A 14,026-nucleotide genomic window follows, 5' to 3' on the forward strand; every position below is an offset into this window, starting at 1 on the left:
CTAATAAGGCCGTGGATGGGCGTCAGCCAGCTGCTGACTCGCTGGCGCTGGCTCGAGTCGAGCTCAAATTGTTGACAGTTTCAACGTCGACACACTCCACGTCGTCCGTCGTTTTACTTCTTCTGACCTTCCAATTAAATTATCTTCTCGGGTGATGTCATAGCTTGAGATGGGGCTAGGAGCTGGGAAGTCCGGGGCCGCCTTCATATGATTGGCGGAGCCACGTACATTGGTCTAATTTAGTTTTTAAATCATCATGCATTATGTAAACCAAAAGTAACGGCTCCGTTTTGAAAATGTATTGAGTAAAAAGTAAAAGAAAATCACTCTTTTCAATATAGAAAAAAAATGTGTCTGGACAAAACAGCACATGATGACTGTAACAATTCGTTGTTCCCTTACTGTTTCAATAAAAAATTTAAAAATAAAGTGTCAGTGCAAGAGAAGCACTGTTTAAGCGTCAATACAATCGCAGCATTCGATATCCCCCCCCAAAACAATGCACAATGCTGCGAGGGTCAACCGCTCAAGTTGAGCAGCTTTATGAAGAAGAGAAAAAACGTGCTGACAATTTGGAACCCAGAATTGTTGACACGGAAAGATATTCGGCGCTGGAATTTACGACTCAACGGCATATCGGAATCAATTGAGAATCAACAGTTGCGTATGGAAGTGATCAAAATTTGCCAGGCTGTCTCACCAGAAGATAAAAAGCGTGAGGTGATCAACACCGTCCACCGCCTTGGCTTGAAGAATGCGACGAGGCCCAGAAGCGTGATCATCCAGTTTTCATACCGGGTTCATAGGGTGGCGGTTTGGAAGGCTGCTAAGAACTCATGATACCTACGCGACAATGGTCTGCATTTGCTGATGACCTTTGCAAGATTGACAGAGAAAATCGCAAGAATCTTTGGCCAAAGATTGAAGCTGCTCGCAAGGAGGGAAAAGCGGCGTATTTTGTTGGGGATCGTGGCTTTGTTGAAAATAGGGAAATTTTTCCTTCACCTTGAATAGGGCAATTTTTCCTTCACCTTGACATTTGTTGAACGTTGGGACTCGATTTTGTTTTCTAAGGAGGACATGGTCACTTTATGACTATTACATACACTTTGCCCAGCCGGCCTTTTGTTCACTGCTCTATAGTTGTCTCCGTTTTTTGTTTTGTTTTTTTGATTAAAAGGTGCTTAAAGGCTTTTTTTTTTTTTTTCCACTTTGAAATTCACGCAATTTCTTATTGTATTTGGTACAGTTCTTGGTGCTACTCTAATACTTAGTGGTAAGTTACTTGCGACTTAATTGTCTATTGTCTAGTTGTCTTTTATGTCCAAGTTGTAAATTAATTTTTTTATTTTTTATTTTTTAAATAAAAAAATTAAAAAAAAACCTATGTAATCTATGCGAATGGCAGGTACTATTTTTTTAAGGCCGGACAAAACGGCGGATAAATGGATGGCTTATGGGTATTTTGAGTGACAAAAATCTCAAACTGAAAAGGTTTATTTTAATGCAATAACAGTAACAAAACCTCTTTAACTGTATGAGTAGATTTTAAAAATGAAATAATTTAAATTGAATACTCATTTATTTTCCAGTCACAGAGCGGCCCTGGAGCTGAGGGTGGCAGACCCGTGGCTATGGTGGCCCTGACGTGCAAAACAAAACAAAGACATAGGCGAAATAAACACAAAAAAATAAAACAAAAAACAGCAGAAAACTAAACAACCAATCAGCGACGAGTCTCATCTCTCCCACATACTGACCTCTTAATGTGGTTTTTCATTTGCAGTTGAGATTGTTTTGGGGGATTTATGTATTTTATTTATGGGTTTTCTCCGGGTACTCCGGTTTCCTCCCACATTCCAAAAACATGCATGGTATGTTGATTGGACACTCTAGATTGCCCCTAGGTGTGAGTGTTAATGTTTGTTTGTCTCTGTGTGCCCTGCGATTGGCTGGCAACCAATTCAGGGTGTCCCCCGCCTACTGCCCGCAGACAGCTGGGATGGGCTCCAGCACGCCCGCGAACCCCTTGTGAGGATAAGCGGTATCGATAATGGATGGATGGATGTATTTTATTTGCTGTTGCAGTTAGCTTTGTTTAGGTTGTGTTATGTACTTCAGGGCCACCGTACTTGATTGAGTGAAATGATGCAACTGGCGAGACGCAAACTTGGTCTTCATCTTCACTCAGTGCTGATTGTTTTCTAACATCCTAAATAGATGGACCCAAATGCCCAACGGCAGTCACAGAAGATTAGTCCTTTTACAAAACCAGCTGTGCATCTATCATGCAACAACATTGGAATGAAATAGATGTAGCAACATAGCAATATAAAACGAGCAACAGCTCATTGTACATTGCTAACCGAATTGATGCTTATGCTCAGTCATGAACATCGCTAAAAGTGATAGTATAATACTGAGTATTACACTAGTACTGTATTCTTTTTGTAGACGTCTTTGACACAATAGGAAACACTCCCATCTGGTGTTGACCAGAAGTATTTTCTGAAGGGCGGCACGGTAGTCGACCGGTTAGCACGTCCACCTCAGAGGTCGTGAGTTCGATCCCGGCTCCGGCCTACCTGTGTGGAATTTGCATGTTCTCCCCGTGCCTGCGTGGGTTTTCTCCGGGAACTCCGGTTTCCTCCCACATTGCAAAAACATGCATGTTATGTTTATTGGACACTCTAAATTGCCCCTAGGTGTGATTGTGAGTGCGGATGTTTGTCTCTGTGTGCCCTGCGATTGGCTGGCAACCAGTTCAAGGTGTCCCCCGCCTACTGCCCAAAGACAGCTGGGATAGGCTCCAGCACGCCCGCGACCCTTATGAGGGTAAGCGGTATAGATAATGGATGGATGTATTTTCTGAAACAGCCTCTTGTCATGATTCTTTATTTTGTACACACTTATGCAATGTGCATATTTTACTGTAATCAGCAGGGTTTACAATAATTTCAAGCAAACAGAAAAGAATATGTAGAAAGGAACCTGAGCTTGAAAATTATAATTTAGCACAGCACAAGAAACGTCTTGTTCCAACAAGAATATTTTAAGCTTTGAGCGCTATTTTTTAAGGATGCACGATAACTACAATTATCTGACCGGTATTGGCGGAAAATGTATTAGTCCAATACCATCAAGTCAGGCCAATACTGAAAACCGCGTCAAATACCCTAACATTAGGCAGGAGTGTCCAAACTTTTTGCAAAGAGGGCCAGATTTAGTGAGGTGAAAATGCGGGGGGGCCAACCATTTAGACTGACATCCTTTTTTACATGGAACACCAATAAATCCAAGCACATTATACCAAACCAGTCTGCCTTTCGTTTTTTACTTTTTTTAATTTAAATTTCAAGATTCTTAATGTCTTTTGGTCCATTTGAAACATGACACATCACTGGCAATTAAATGCTCACTCAACCTTTAGATTTAAAAACAGGGAAATAACAGTATTCATCAGTGCAAATTGCATTTCAACATGAATAACAACTGGCCATAAAATGTTCTCTGTACTTTTTCATTCAATAACATTGACACTTGGAAATTGACACTTGGAAATCGCAGTTTTCGTTTTTAAAGAATATATATATATATATATATATATATATATATATATATATATATATATGTATATATATATATGTATATATATATATGTATATATATATATGTATATATATATATGTATATATATATATGTGTATATATATATATGTATATATATATATGTATATATGTATATGTGTATATATATATATGTATATATGTATGTATATATGTATATATATATATGTGTATATATATATATGTATATATATATATGTATATATATATATGTATATATGTATATGTGTATATATATATATGTATATATGTATATATGTATGTATATATGTATATATGTATGTATATATGTATATATGTATATGTATATATATATATATATATATATATATATATGTATATTAGGGTTGTAACGGTTCACAAAAGTCACGGTTCGGTACGTACCTCGGTATGGGGGTCACGGTTTGGTACAGCAATAAATGCATAAGACTCTTTAATAATAATTGATTTAATAATCACAGCTGGGCACATGACCCTTTTTTGCCGGTTCGGCCGCAACCCTTGACCTGGGGTACCCTTCCGGCCGTGACCCCCCCGCCGCCCTTATTCATAAAAATGATCACCCCCCCCGTCCCGTTCCGCCCCCCGGCCCAAAAAAAAAAAAAAAGTCCGTGATTGACGCCGCCGCGGGAGAGTTGCTAACGGCAGAGGCTTCTTAAGGATCATTAGCTGGCTAATTTACTATTCGAACCCGCTGTGGACACGTTTCAAATGTGCCAGTAGTATTATACTATATATATATACAGTTCACTATACAAATGGCTGATTTGTATAGTGCAGACGGCTCCTCTAGCTCCATGCTTTCTCCCTCACTCACCATTTTTCCTCTACATCTGCGTCAAAATATGCGGCTGACCTGTTTTCTGAATCTGAGAGTGATTGGTCCTTGTGAGCAGTTGTGATGTCATTTTCAGTCGACAGAAGACAAAATGGCCGCCTCCAGAGATGGCTAAAAACAAGTGCATTTTGTTGCTTAACTTATATTCCACAAACGCAAAATGAATCAGAATGCTGTGTTTCAACTAGTGGGCCTGCTGGGAACATATTCTTGAAAAAAATATGTTTGGGTTGACTTCCGCTTTAAGGGATTTTTTTAAATTATACCTACCAGTCTGCATTTAAACAAAACAAGCTGAAAGTGCATGGTAGTATTTTGGCTGTCAATAATTAAAAATGAGGTGTACTGTGGTTTTTGTTTTGATTTTATTGTAGAAGCAGAACACGTATCCCTTACTAATTTTAATGTACAATAGTTCAGTATGAAATTAACAGATCCCCAATTTAAGTCAATGATTGATCTATTTTCTATATTTGCGCAATATTTATATGGCTATTCATTGTGCAATGTCGTAATAATACTGCCGTAGTCTTTGCTCAATAACAGCAAATGCAGGTCTTTCCACCACCCTGTAAAACAAACAATGCTCTTTTTAATTCTTGAACATGTTAAGACAGTGTTTCTCAGTTGCACGTGATGCACACAAATTGCCTGGAAAAATGAATGAGGGCCTAGTGTACGGTAATTCGTATTTTTCTTTCGCACTCAGTGTACCCAATTTTACTCCAACCACCAAAATTACCGGACAAATGACTATTTTGTCACTTACTCATAGGTCCAGCAAGTCTTCATGAGGTTGTACATTTCTTCTGGACAGATGGGTGGGGCATCCATCCGCATTCCACTCTCAATCAATTGCAAAACATTATTTCCTCTCATTCCCTGTGAAAAAAACGCCATTCAGATTATATGGGGCACAATCAAGTCAACTAACCATTACCTGGGGCAGAATGCTTGTGCAACATAGCTGATGTTAATGAATTAATTAAATGTTTTTTTTTTTGTTCTTCAGAATCACAAGTGAATTCATTTCAGGGTTGCTGTGAGCGGGGAAAAATACATCTTTCTAGCTGCTTTTATGCTGTACCATTTATGAGATACGTTAGTTCATACCTTGTATGGCTTCTCTCCGTATGAGTACGCTTCCCACATGAGCACCCCAAAGCTCCACACGTCACTTTTGGTTGAGAATTTGAAGTAATTTATACACTCGGGAGCGTACCATTTCAGCGGCCACTTCCCGTGTCCTTTTGCCTGTAGAAACATTCACATCACATTGTCAACCCAAAGAGGTGAGTCCATTCAGCCGCCAATATCAACCAGCTTTCTTATAGTGTCTTACTTGAGTGCCATATTTTTCTCGTGTAAGAACCTAATCTACACACATTCAGTAAGAACCACAACACAGCATTTTGACGACCAATCTTTTTTTTTAACTGACTGCATCTAAGGTATTTTTTGTTCAATGGGAAATGAGTATTAAACTCAAGAATTTGATCTTGCCAGTGTCATCTTGTGCGAAATCTCCACTGTGACCTACAACAGGTCTCTTTGAAGGATCAATCTTAAAATATACTGTATACTAAGGGCCCATGACTAATAAGGACCCTAAAAAATAGTATTTTCAGTGTGTACTCTTAACACGGGGGTGGTATTTCAAATTCCTGACAGATTCAAATTCAAATTCTGCCCAAGAATAGTCCACAGCACTCCCAGGAATCAGAAAACGTAAAGAAGGTAAGCTTGCTAAACCACAAGCAAGAATAAAATGAAAACCTCACCCATTATTGGTGTAATTCTTCTACATCCAATTCCAGAGCTGTATTAGGATTTTTGATTTACATTGTCAGAGAGTTATTCCTTTAAAAGTGTTTATTACCATAATTTATTACTGTTATTTTGTACATTTTATCTTTATTGTCTGACACTAGTCTCATCTGGTACTTTAATGGTCTTTATGGATGTATATGCATACAATATCTGAATACAGTAGAGATGGGTGACTCGAGTGACAGATTGGCAAAATTTATGAAAACTTGACTGACTCGGTATTCAAGAGACTCGACTTTACTTTGACTTGAATTCCATGATAAGTCATCTGATTTATAGCTGAAAATCAGTATTTTCAACACAGGGTTTTTGTTCCATTCACGCAAATCTGAAAAAAATCTATGTAGGTATAATCGACACTTGTGCAGTGGAGAGGCTACCAAAACACAAACAGTACTAGAAGTAGCTCTGAAGATTCTTGAATTTGGCTTCAGGGATTATGCTTTCAATGTAATTGACAGAAGAAGAACAGCAACATGCAAGGTTTGAAAAGACAAAAACGTCTTACTTCATTAGTCACTACCAAATCCACAAAAACAAGTAAGACAATGTTACAATTTATCTAAGATAAGTTAGCTGCTGGTCAAACATGGTCTCATGTCTGTTTTGCCTTAAATTATAGACAAAAGAAAGACTGGTTTGTGACCACTAAAAACAATGTGATTGTAAACGCATAAATTCCTAAATAAATTCCTGGGATTAAAAACGATATAGACAACTGTCGATGGCTCTGTAATAAAGATGTCTACATGTGCAGTGCGTGTTTCTAACATGATGTTCACAGCCATCAAGACAAAGAGGGCAATTATTTATTTCACTATAATATGAGTTACAGCTTTTGAATATACAACATGACCGAGAGGTTAAATTAAAGTAAAGAAAGAGGATGCAGATGTTGTTTGCTTAATTTTTGTCCCATAACAAGGGAAGCTCAATTTTTGTCATGTACAGTATGTTTGCTATTTCATCTATGAATCAGTTTAATTTTCAAGTTGCCCAATTAGTTACACATCCAATTATATATTGACATAATCCCCTGAAAAACATTTTCCCTCTTTTCATTTTTTTCTTTAGTATCCCAACTTTAAGATCATCAAATAGATGTAAATATCAGGCAAAGATAACCCAAGTAAAGATAAAATGCAGTTTTTAAATAGTGAATTTATTTATTCAAGAATAACTATTCAAAGCTATCTGGCCCATTGTGAAAAAGTGCCTCCTTGTTAAATCATGACTTAACCGTGGCTAATCACATGTTGGGGCAATATATGTTCATTATTTGTTTAATGATGTTAACCATTAAAGTGAGGAAAAACTATGCTATACACGAGAAGGAGGCATAATACTTTTTCACAGCCCTGTATTTGCGTGCTAACAGGAAGTGGGAGTAAGTCACTCGTGCAAATCCTAATTACAACTCAAATTTAATCAACTGTTGGTGAGCTAAATTTTGAAGTTAGCCTAGTTTACGTGTCTTTGTTGGTTTTATAGTGATGGATGAAGGTAAGAAGTTGGAGTTGCATCTTGTCATTCTCTTTTATCCAGTTTTATCCATCCATTATCTATAACGCTTCACCTCACAAGGGTCGCGGGGCGTGCTGGAGCTTATCCCAGCTGTTTTCGGGCAGTAGGCGGGGGACACCCTGAATTGGTTGCCAGCCAATCGCAGAAACAGAGACAAACATCCGCACTCACAATCACACCTAAGGGCAATTTAGAGAGTCCAATCAACTTACCATGCATGTTGTTGGAATGTGGGAGGAAACCGGAGTACTCGGAGAAAACCCACGCAGGCACGGGGAGAACATGCAAACTCCACACAGGGAGGCCAGAGCCGGGATTGAACCCACGACCTCTGAACTGTGAGGCGGATGTGCTAACCAGTCGACCACATTACCGCCCTATCCAGTTTTATTAAATACATAATCCTTGAATAATTAATAATTCACCATACTGGTGGGTTGCCAGGTTCGCATACCCGATACTATCGTGATTTTATAATTGTTGTTGCTATTAATAGTTATAACTTCAAATGTCGGAACAATGCATAAAGAATATAGTAAAACAAAAACAGCGCATTTTTAAACATTGTTTTGTTAATGGATGCATGGAGTATCTTGAGGTTGTTTTTTTTCGCATCTCCCCCAAAGCTCACCTACCTGATCATTTAAAAGCTCTTTTTGAATTTAAAGACTAGTTGTACTGTGCAGTCAAGTCAACATCAGAGAGGCTATTCTTTGTCTTTTCATCCAGTTACCTTGTAGTAGTTCTGGTCCTCGGCAACTACTTTGGAGAGACCAAAGTCACTGATTTTGGCATAGTGCTGTGTTACCAGCAGCACGTTCCTAGCAGCAAGGTCCCTATGGACAAAGTTATGCTCCTCAAGGTACTTCATCCCCATGGACACTTGGTGCACCAGCTCTGTGATGTTGGCGATGGTTGTTTGCCTGTGTAAGAACAATCAACACTTATCCTAACAACAGTAAACGTTTTTTGACTGGTAAATTCTTGCATTCATGAGATTTGAATTGATTGGAGGTGGGGTGGACAGTAGGGAGGAACAGTGGTGATAGTATGTCGGCCTCACAGTCAGGAGCGCCGTATTTGGGGTTACCGACTCAGTCACATTGTGGTGAACAATGAAAAGAATTAACTTGACCATTTTACTATTTACCATAACATATACATTGCCATGAAAAAGTATGTGCCCCCTCCTAAAAGTATTTTTGGGGGTGTAGTTTCCCCACATTAAGATCATTAAACAAATGTAAAGATCAGACAAGATAACCTAAGTAAACATAAAATACCATTTCTAATTTTTTTTCATTTACTAGGAGAAAAAAAGTGTTCGAAGCTACCTGTGTGAAAAAGTACTTGCCCTCCTTGTTAGATATGAATTTACTGTGGCTAATAACGTTTTTCAGTTCCCTTTCCATCGACCACGCCCAAGCCACCTGTTCAGTCAAGAAACGGTCTGAATCAGGTTCAAGAGTGCCCAACCAGTCGATCGCGGTTGACCGGTAGGCCGCGAGAGGCACAAATGTGAACAAACACTGTTGAACGTAATCTTTAAGAATCCAGATGAGAAAACATACTTGTTTTTCTGCAGGAACTTGTGAAGTGGCCCCAGCTCAGCCAGCTCCATAACTAGCATGAGGCTCTCTGCGTCACAGATACCGATCATCCTCACAATATAAGGATTGTCCAGCTGCTGCATGACATTTGCTTCTCGCAGCATTTCTTCCCGAAGTGAAGTGCTGTTGTCATCGTTCTTCAGGATCTTGACGGCAACTGGCTGCTTTGTCCTAATGCACAAGAAGGATTAGTCAGTGGCGGACCATCAGAGCCAGCAAGGTTTTCTGTGATGGTCTTAACACTAAGTGACCTATATTTGTGACCTAAATTCTAGTCATTCCATGAAATTAATTCAACACCAAACATTCTATTCATTTTTGTGGATTTTCTAGGCTGCACTGCTTTCACTACTGTATTATATGACAATTATACATTTTTTGTCCAACCAGATTTCAGCTTCTGTCTTGCCCAGGACCTTCAGAAACAGCTGACGGACTGCTCTATAAGTAAAGTTGAGTTGAGTTAAGTTTCTATACTTGAATGTGAGAGTGGCTGTATTAAGAAGTGGATTAAGTCGAGTAAATCCCAAAGGTATTGGTACTAAATGTATTGCCCGCCACTGGGCTTAGTTGACTGTGCTGCAGTTTGAATTGATCGAACTTTTTGGATAAGTTTTCCATTTCCCTAACCCTGAAAAGCTTTTTTTTTTTTGTTGTGCCTGACTTTGGAGTCCATGTGCCTTCATATCCATAATCTTATATTCATATATTTCCCAATGATTATGCTATAACTTGAAAATCTTTGCAGGCTATTGTCCATAGTCCCAGTGAAGTGCCACAGAGATGCAGTAAAAGAAGAAAAGCAATGAAGTATCAAAAATGTTGCTTGCATTTTTGTCTTGTAGATGCCCTTCCTGACTGTACCAAAGTTTCCTGAACCCAGTTCTTCATTTTCCAAGATGAGCTGTTCGTGATTCACGATGGAACTCCTCAGCTCATCTGGGTCTGCGTATGTTCTGTCATATACTGGCGTGTCCATCGGCAAGGACTCTGGCAGAGAAATAATTTAGCATTAACCATAAAAATTGAACAGTATTGCCACTCTTGTACTGACATGATGAAGGGAGTAGTGTAGGATTTTTTTTTTATGTTATTATTCCCCTCGTGACAGAATAACCATATAAAAATACAATAGTATTCTGTCACTTTTAAAATATCTTGTGTGGTAGAAAATAATTTACTGAAGTGCAATGGTTTTGTTACAGTAGAGTTCATCAGAATGAACTGGAATTAAACAGAAGAGGTTGTCCTGGAGTATGAAAATGATATACTAGTAATCATCAATTTACGAACACACACACACGCACACACATACCTCTGGTGACTACCCGATTGTTGATTGGCACTTGTGCGTCATAGGGATTGGGATTACTGGTTTCTTTGTTTTCGTGACGAGATCCGCGGCTCTGAGGTCATGAGAGATAATATGAAGGATAAACAAAACCATGAATTACTGTACATCAAAGGTGTCAAACTCAAGGTTTGGCTTCCGTACAGGAATGAACGCATCAGAAAAAATGTTTTTGTATGATTATAAATTACAAAGCATAACAAGAACAAAAAAAGGACTTCTAGATTCTTTAGGAATTCCTTCATTTAAACTGGTAGTCAGTTTGTTCAGAACCAGTTTTATTTTTTATGTTTTTCCCCCTTTGGCCAACATGAAAAAAAACATTAAGATAAAGGCATACTACATTACAGCAGGCATAAGTACCCATGCCTTCCCGAATAAATTGGTTTTAACATCTTAGTGGTTTCTTGCAACCGACATGTTACAACATAAATAAATTCCTGGGATTGAATGGCTGGACTGTGAAAAGACATATAAATATGTCTTTGGGATTGAATGAGTTTGGTACACAAAAATCCATAAAACCTATTACTTGGTTGGTGGCCTCCTTGATATTGTCATGCACAAATAAAGGACACTGGATGGGATACCGCGTTTGGAGTGGCATGTATTGGCTGACTGGTGTTTGTAATAAAAAGTACATCATCTAGTGCAGGGGTGCCCACACTTTTTCAGCCTGAGAGCTACTTATGGCATGACAGAGTCAAAATGATCTACCGCCCACTAAAAATGCAAAACACATTACAGTATTTATAAATATTATATATTAAGAATTATTTTTATATGTACCGTATATGCTGGTGTACCTTGCATGACTGCATCAACCTATATATAGCACAATACAACAACAAAAATGTTTTGTAATTACCTTACTCTTATGACTTGCACTGAATGGAATTAGCCAGGGATGCATAGTCAGGACAGTAGCAACTGATAGCCGGCCTCAAGCAGATTTGCAGCAACAACAATCCCCCTGTTTGCTTTATTAGGCGCGTCTAAAACAAGTCAACTTTTTTGCACACTATGCTAATGCTATCAATATTGCTATCTTAGTAAAGTTCAAGAACTGTTAAAAAAAAAAAATGCCGCCGAGTGAACAGGACGCTGTGCTGTGGGGCTGTGTCCGATGAATATTGGCTGCCGTGAGGCGGAATGGCAAAAAAGTTGACTTGTTTTACACACGCCAAGTGAGCAAATTGGCAGATTTACGGTGCTTCGCTCCGCGTCCCACCGCTCCAAATGCATCATACGCAACCGCGCCCGCCCGCACGAACTACATTGACTCCAATTGAAACGCACCGCCAGAAACGTTCCCAACGCAGTTGGTGTGAACGTAGCAATACAGTAGTGACGACGGATGTTAGGCTGATGATCTACCCACAATGCCTTTGCGATCGACTGGTGGATCACAATCGATGTAGAGATCAGAGGTGATCTAGTGTGATGGAGAGTCAAATTGTTTTTGTCAGAACTGGGCATATCGGCTATCCGCCTATGACGGACACCAATTTTGTAGGCGATAAATGATTGACGGGAAACTTAAAAAAATAGTCGGACTAAGCATAGTCGGAAGCCCATTTTTCTCCGTCCATGCAATCATCTATTCTCGCGCTCATCGAAGTAAGCGATGGCGGATGCCCGTTTAAAATGATAGGCGGACCGGCCTATAGGCGGTTACTATTTGGTCTGGTCTTATATATTTAGAGGTGAAGTCCAAATGTTTACTAATCATTGTTTAATGAAACACCAACTGTTAGTGATAACGCATTGTTTGCGTTATTGTTGTAGTCTAGGTTACGACTTACTAACTTATGTTTATGCGACAAGTTTGGTGGAATTTTGTGAAGTTGTCATCATGAATGCTTAAAAAACTGTGAGTCAAAGTTTTTAGTAAGGTGACAACTTTAAAGTAGAGTAAAAAACTGTCATAATAATTCATGGTTCATTTTAGAGTAAACCTCTACTATAAGACCAACAAATTTATGTATGATAAATCTTACATAGTTTTTTGTATTACAGATTAATTTATTGCTTGTTAAAAAGTTTGTTAAAAAGGGGCATGAGAACAGGGCCCTGAAAAAATCACATATTAAATCACAATTGCAATATTGAGGGTGGGGGACTTGCAATTAGACAGTTTTTCAAAACCCTTGTACAAAGCAAAGACAGGTCTTAAAAGTGGGTAGCAGTGACTTTAGGGCAAGGCGGGAGGTGTGTGAGATCACCTTTTGTCGGCCAGGTATGGAAACTGTTTTGATTTTGGCAAGAAATCCCCCTGCTGCATTTTGCTGAAAAACACAGTCACAGTCAGAGAAGGTTATCAGTATGTGTCATACGATTAATTAATGAAGAATCTTTTTTTTTCCAGTGTCATGAACATATATTTTCATGAAATTTTGCTTCTGCATTCAACCCATCACAGTAATCTACAGAGCAAACAAAAACTGTGGCACATACTGGAGCAGTTCAGTGTCTTGCTCAAGGACACCACTGAAGCTGATATTCAGGCAGGACATCAGCCCTTGAGGAACAGGATTGAAGATCCCTGATCTAGGATGTTCACTTCGCCTATGATGCATGTTTTTGGGAGGAAACTAGACTACCCAGAAAAAACCCCATGCATTCACGAGGAGAACATGCAAACTCCACACAAGAAGGCCAGCGGGACATAGATCTGACTGTCATCCGCAAAGCGGTGAAAGAAAATACCATGCTTCCTTAAGGCAGAACATACAGCAGAAAAAACAAACAAAACAGCTGGAGCACCAAAATTGACCCCTGTGGAATACCATATGACAATGGGGCCGAGTGGGACTCAGAGCAACCAAGGTTAACACAAAAAGTCTTGCCTGCCAAATAGGATCTAAACCAGTCTAGAGCGCTACCACTAATGCCCACCTGGTGCTGCAAATGAGCTAACAGAATACTGTGGTCTACTGTATCAAACGCTGCAGTCAGGTCCAACTAAACAAGACAACATAATCTCCAGTGTCATTAGTCGGGAGGTTGTCATTAAAAACCAGTAACAGGGCTAACTGTGCTATTCAGCATCTTAAAACCGAACTGGAAAAACCTCCATGACATTACAGTCATCCAAAAAAGATTTCAATTCCACCACTGTGCACCACTTTTAAAGATTTTTTTCAACAAAAGTGTACAAGTGTACTGTACAATCATAGACATTCAACATTCAGTGTTGGCAAATACATGGGGACATATTTCACTTCTTTTCCTACATTCGTAAAA

The 14,026-nt window shown here is 39.0% G+C and overlaps 1 protein-coding gene across 3 annotated transcripts in view; it reads right to left on the reverse strand.

The window, feature by feature from the left end:
- Positions 1-4,811: 4,811 nt before the first annotated feature.
- The window catches only part of syk (spleen tyrosine kinase), a 32,911-nt gene continuing 23,696 nt past the window's right edge, over positions 4,812-14,026 (reverse strand). For all 3 annotated transcript variants that reach the window (XM_086053901.1, XM_086053899.1, XM_086053900.1), the window contains 8 exons: positions 13,006-13,068; positions 10,745-10,835; positions 10,260-10,419; positions 9,391-9,600; positions 8,553-8,742; positions 5,579-5,719; positions 5,235-5,347; positions 4,812-5,034 (listed from right to left, as the gene is read on the reverse strand). In XM_086053901.1, the coding sequence (XP_085910027.1) occupies positions 4,962-5,034; positions 5,235-5,347; positions 5,579-5,719; positions 8,553-8,742; positions 9,391-9,600; positions 10,260-10,419; positions 10,745-10,835; positions 13,006-13,068 (1,041 nt within the window). In that variant the 3' untranslated portion in view covers positions 4,812-4,961. The remainder of the gene's footprint in view (positions 5,035-5,234; positions 5,348-5,578; positions 5,720-8,552; positions 8,743-9,390; positions 9,601-10,259; positions 10,420-10,744; positions 10,836-13,005; positions 13,069-14,026) is intronic.

This window comes from Filicampus tigris, chromosome 15 (genome assembly GCF_054856515.1).
Source record: "Filicampus tigris isolate MCC_2025a chromosome 15, RoL_Ftig_1.0, whole genome shotgun sequence".
NCBI lineage: Eukaryota > Metazoa > Chordata > Actinopteri > Syngnathiformes > Syngnathidae > Filicampus > Filicampus tigris.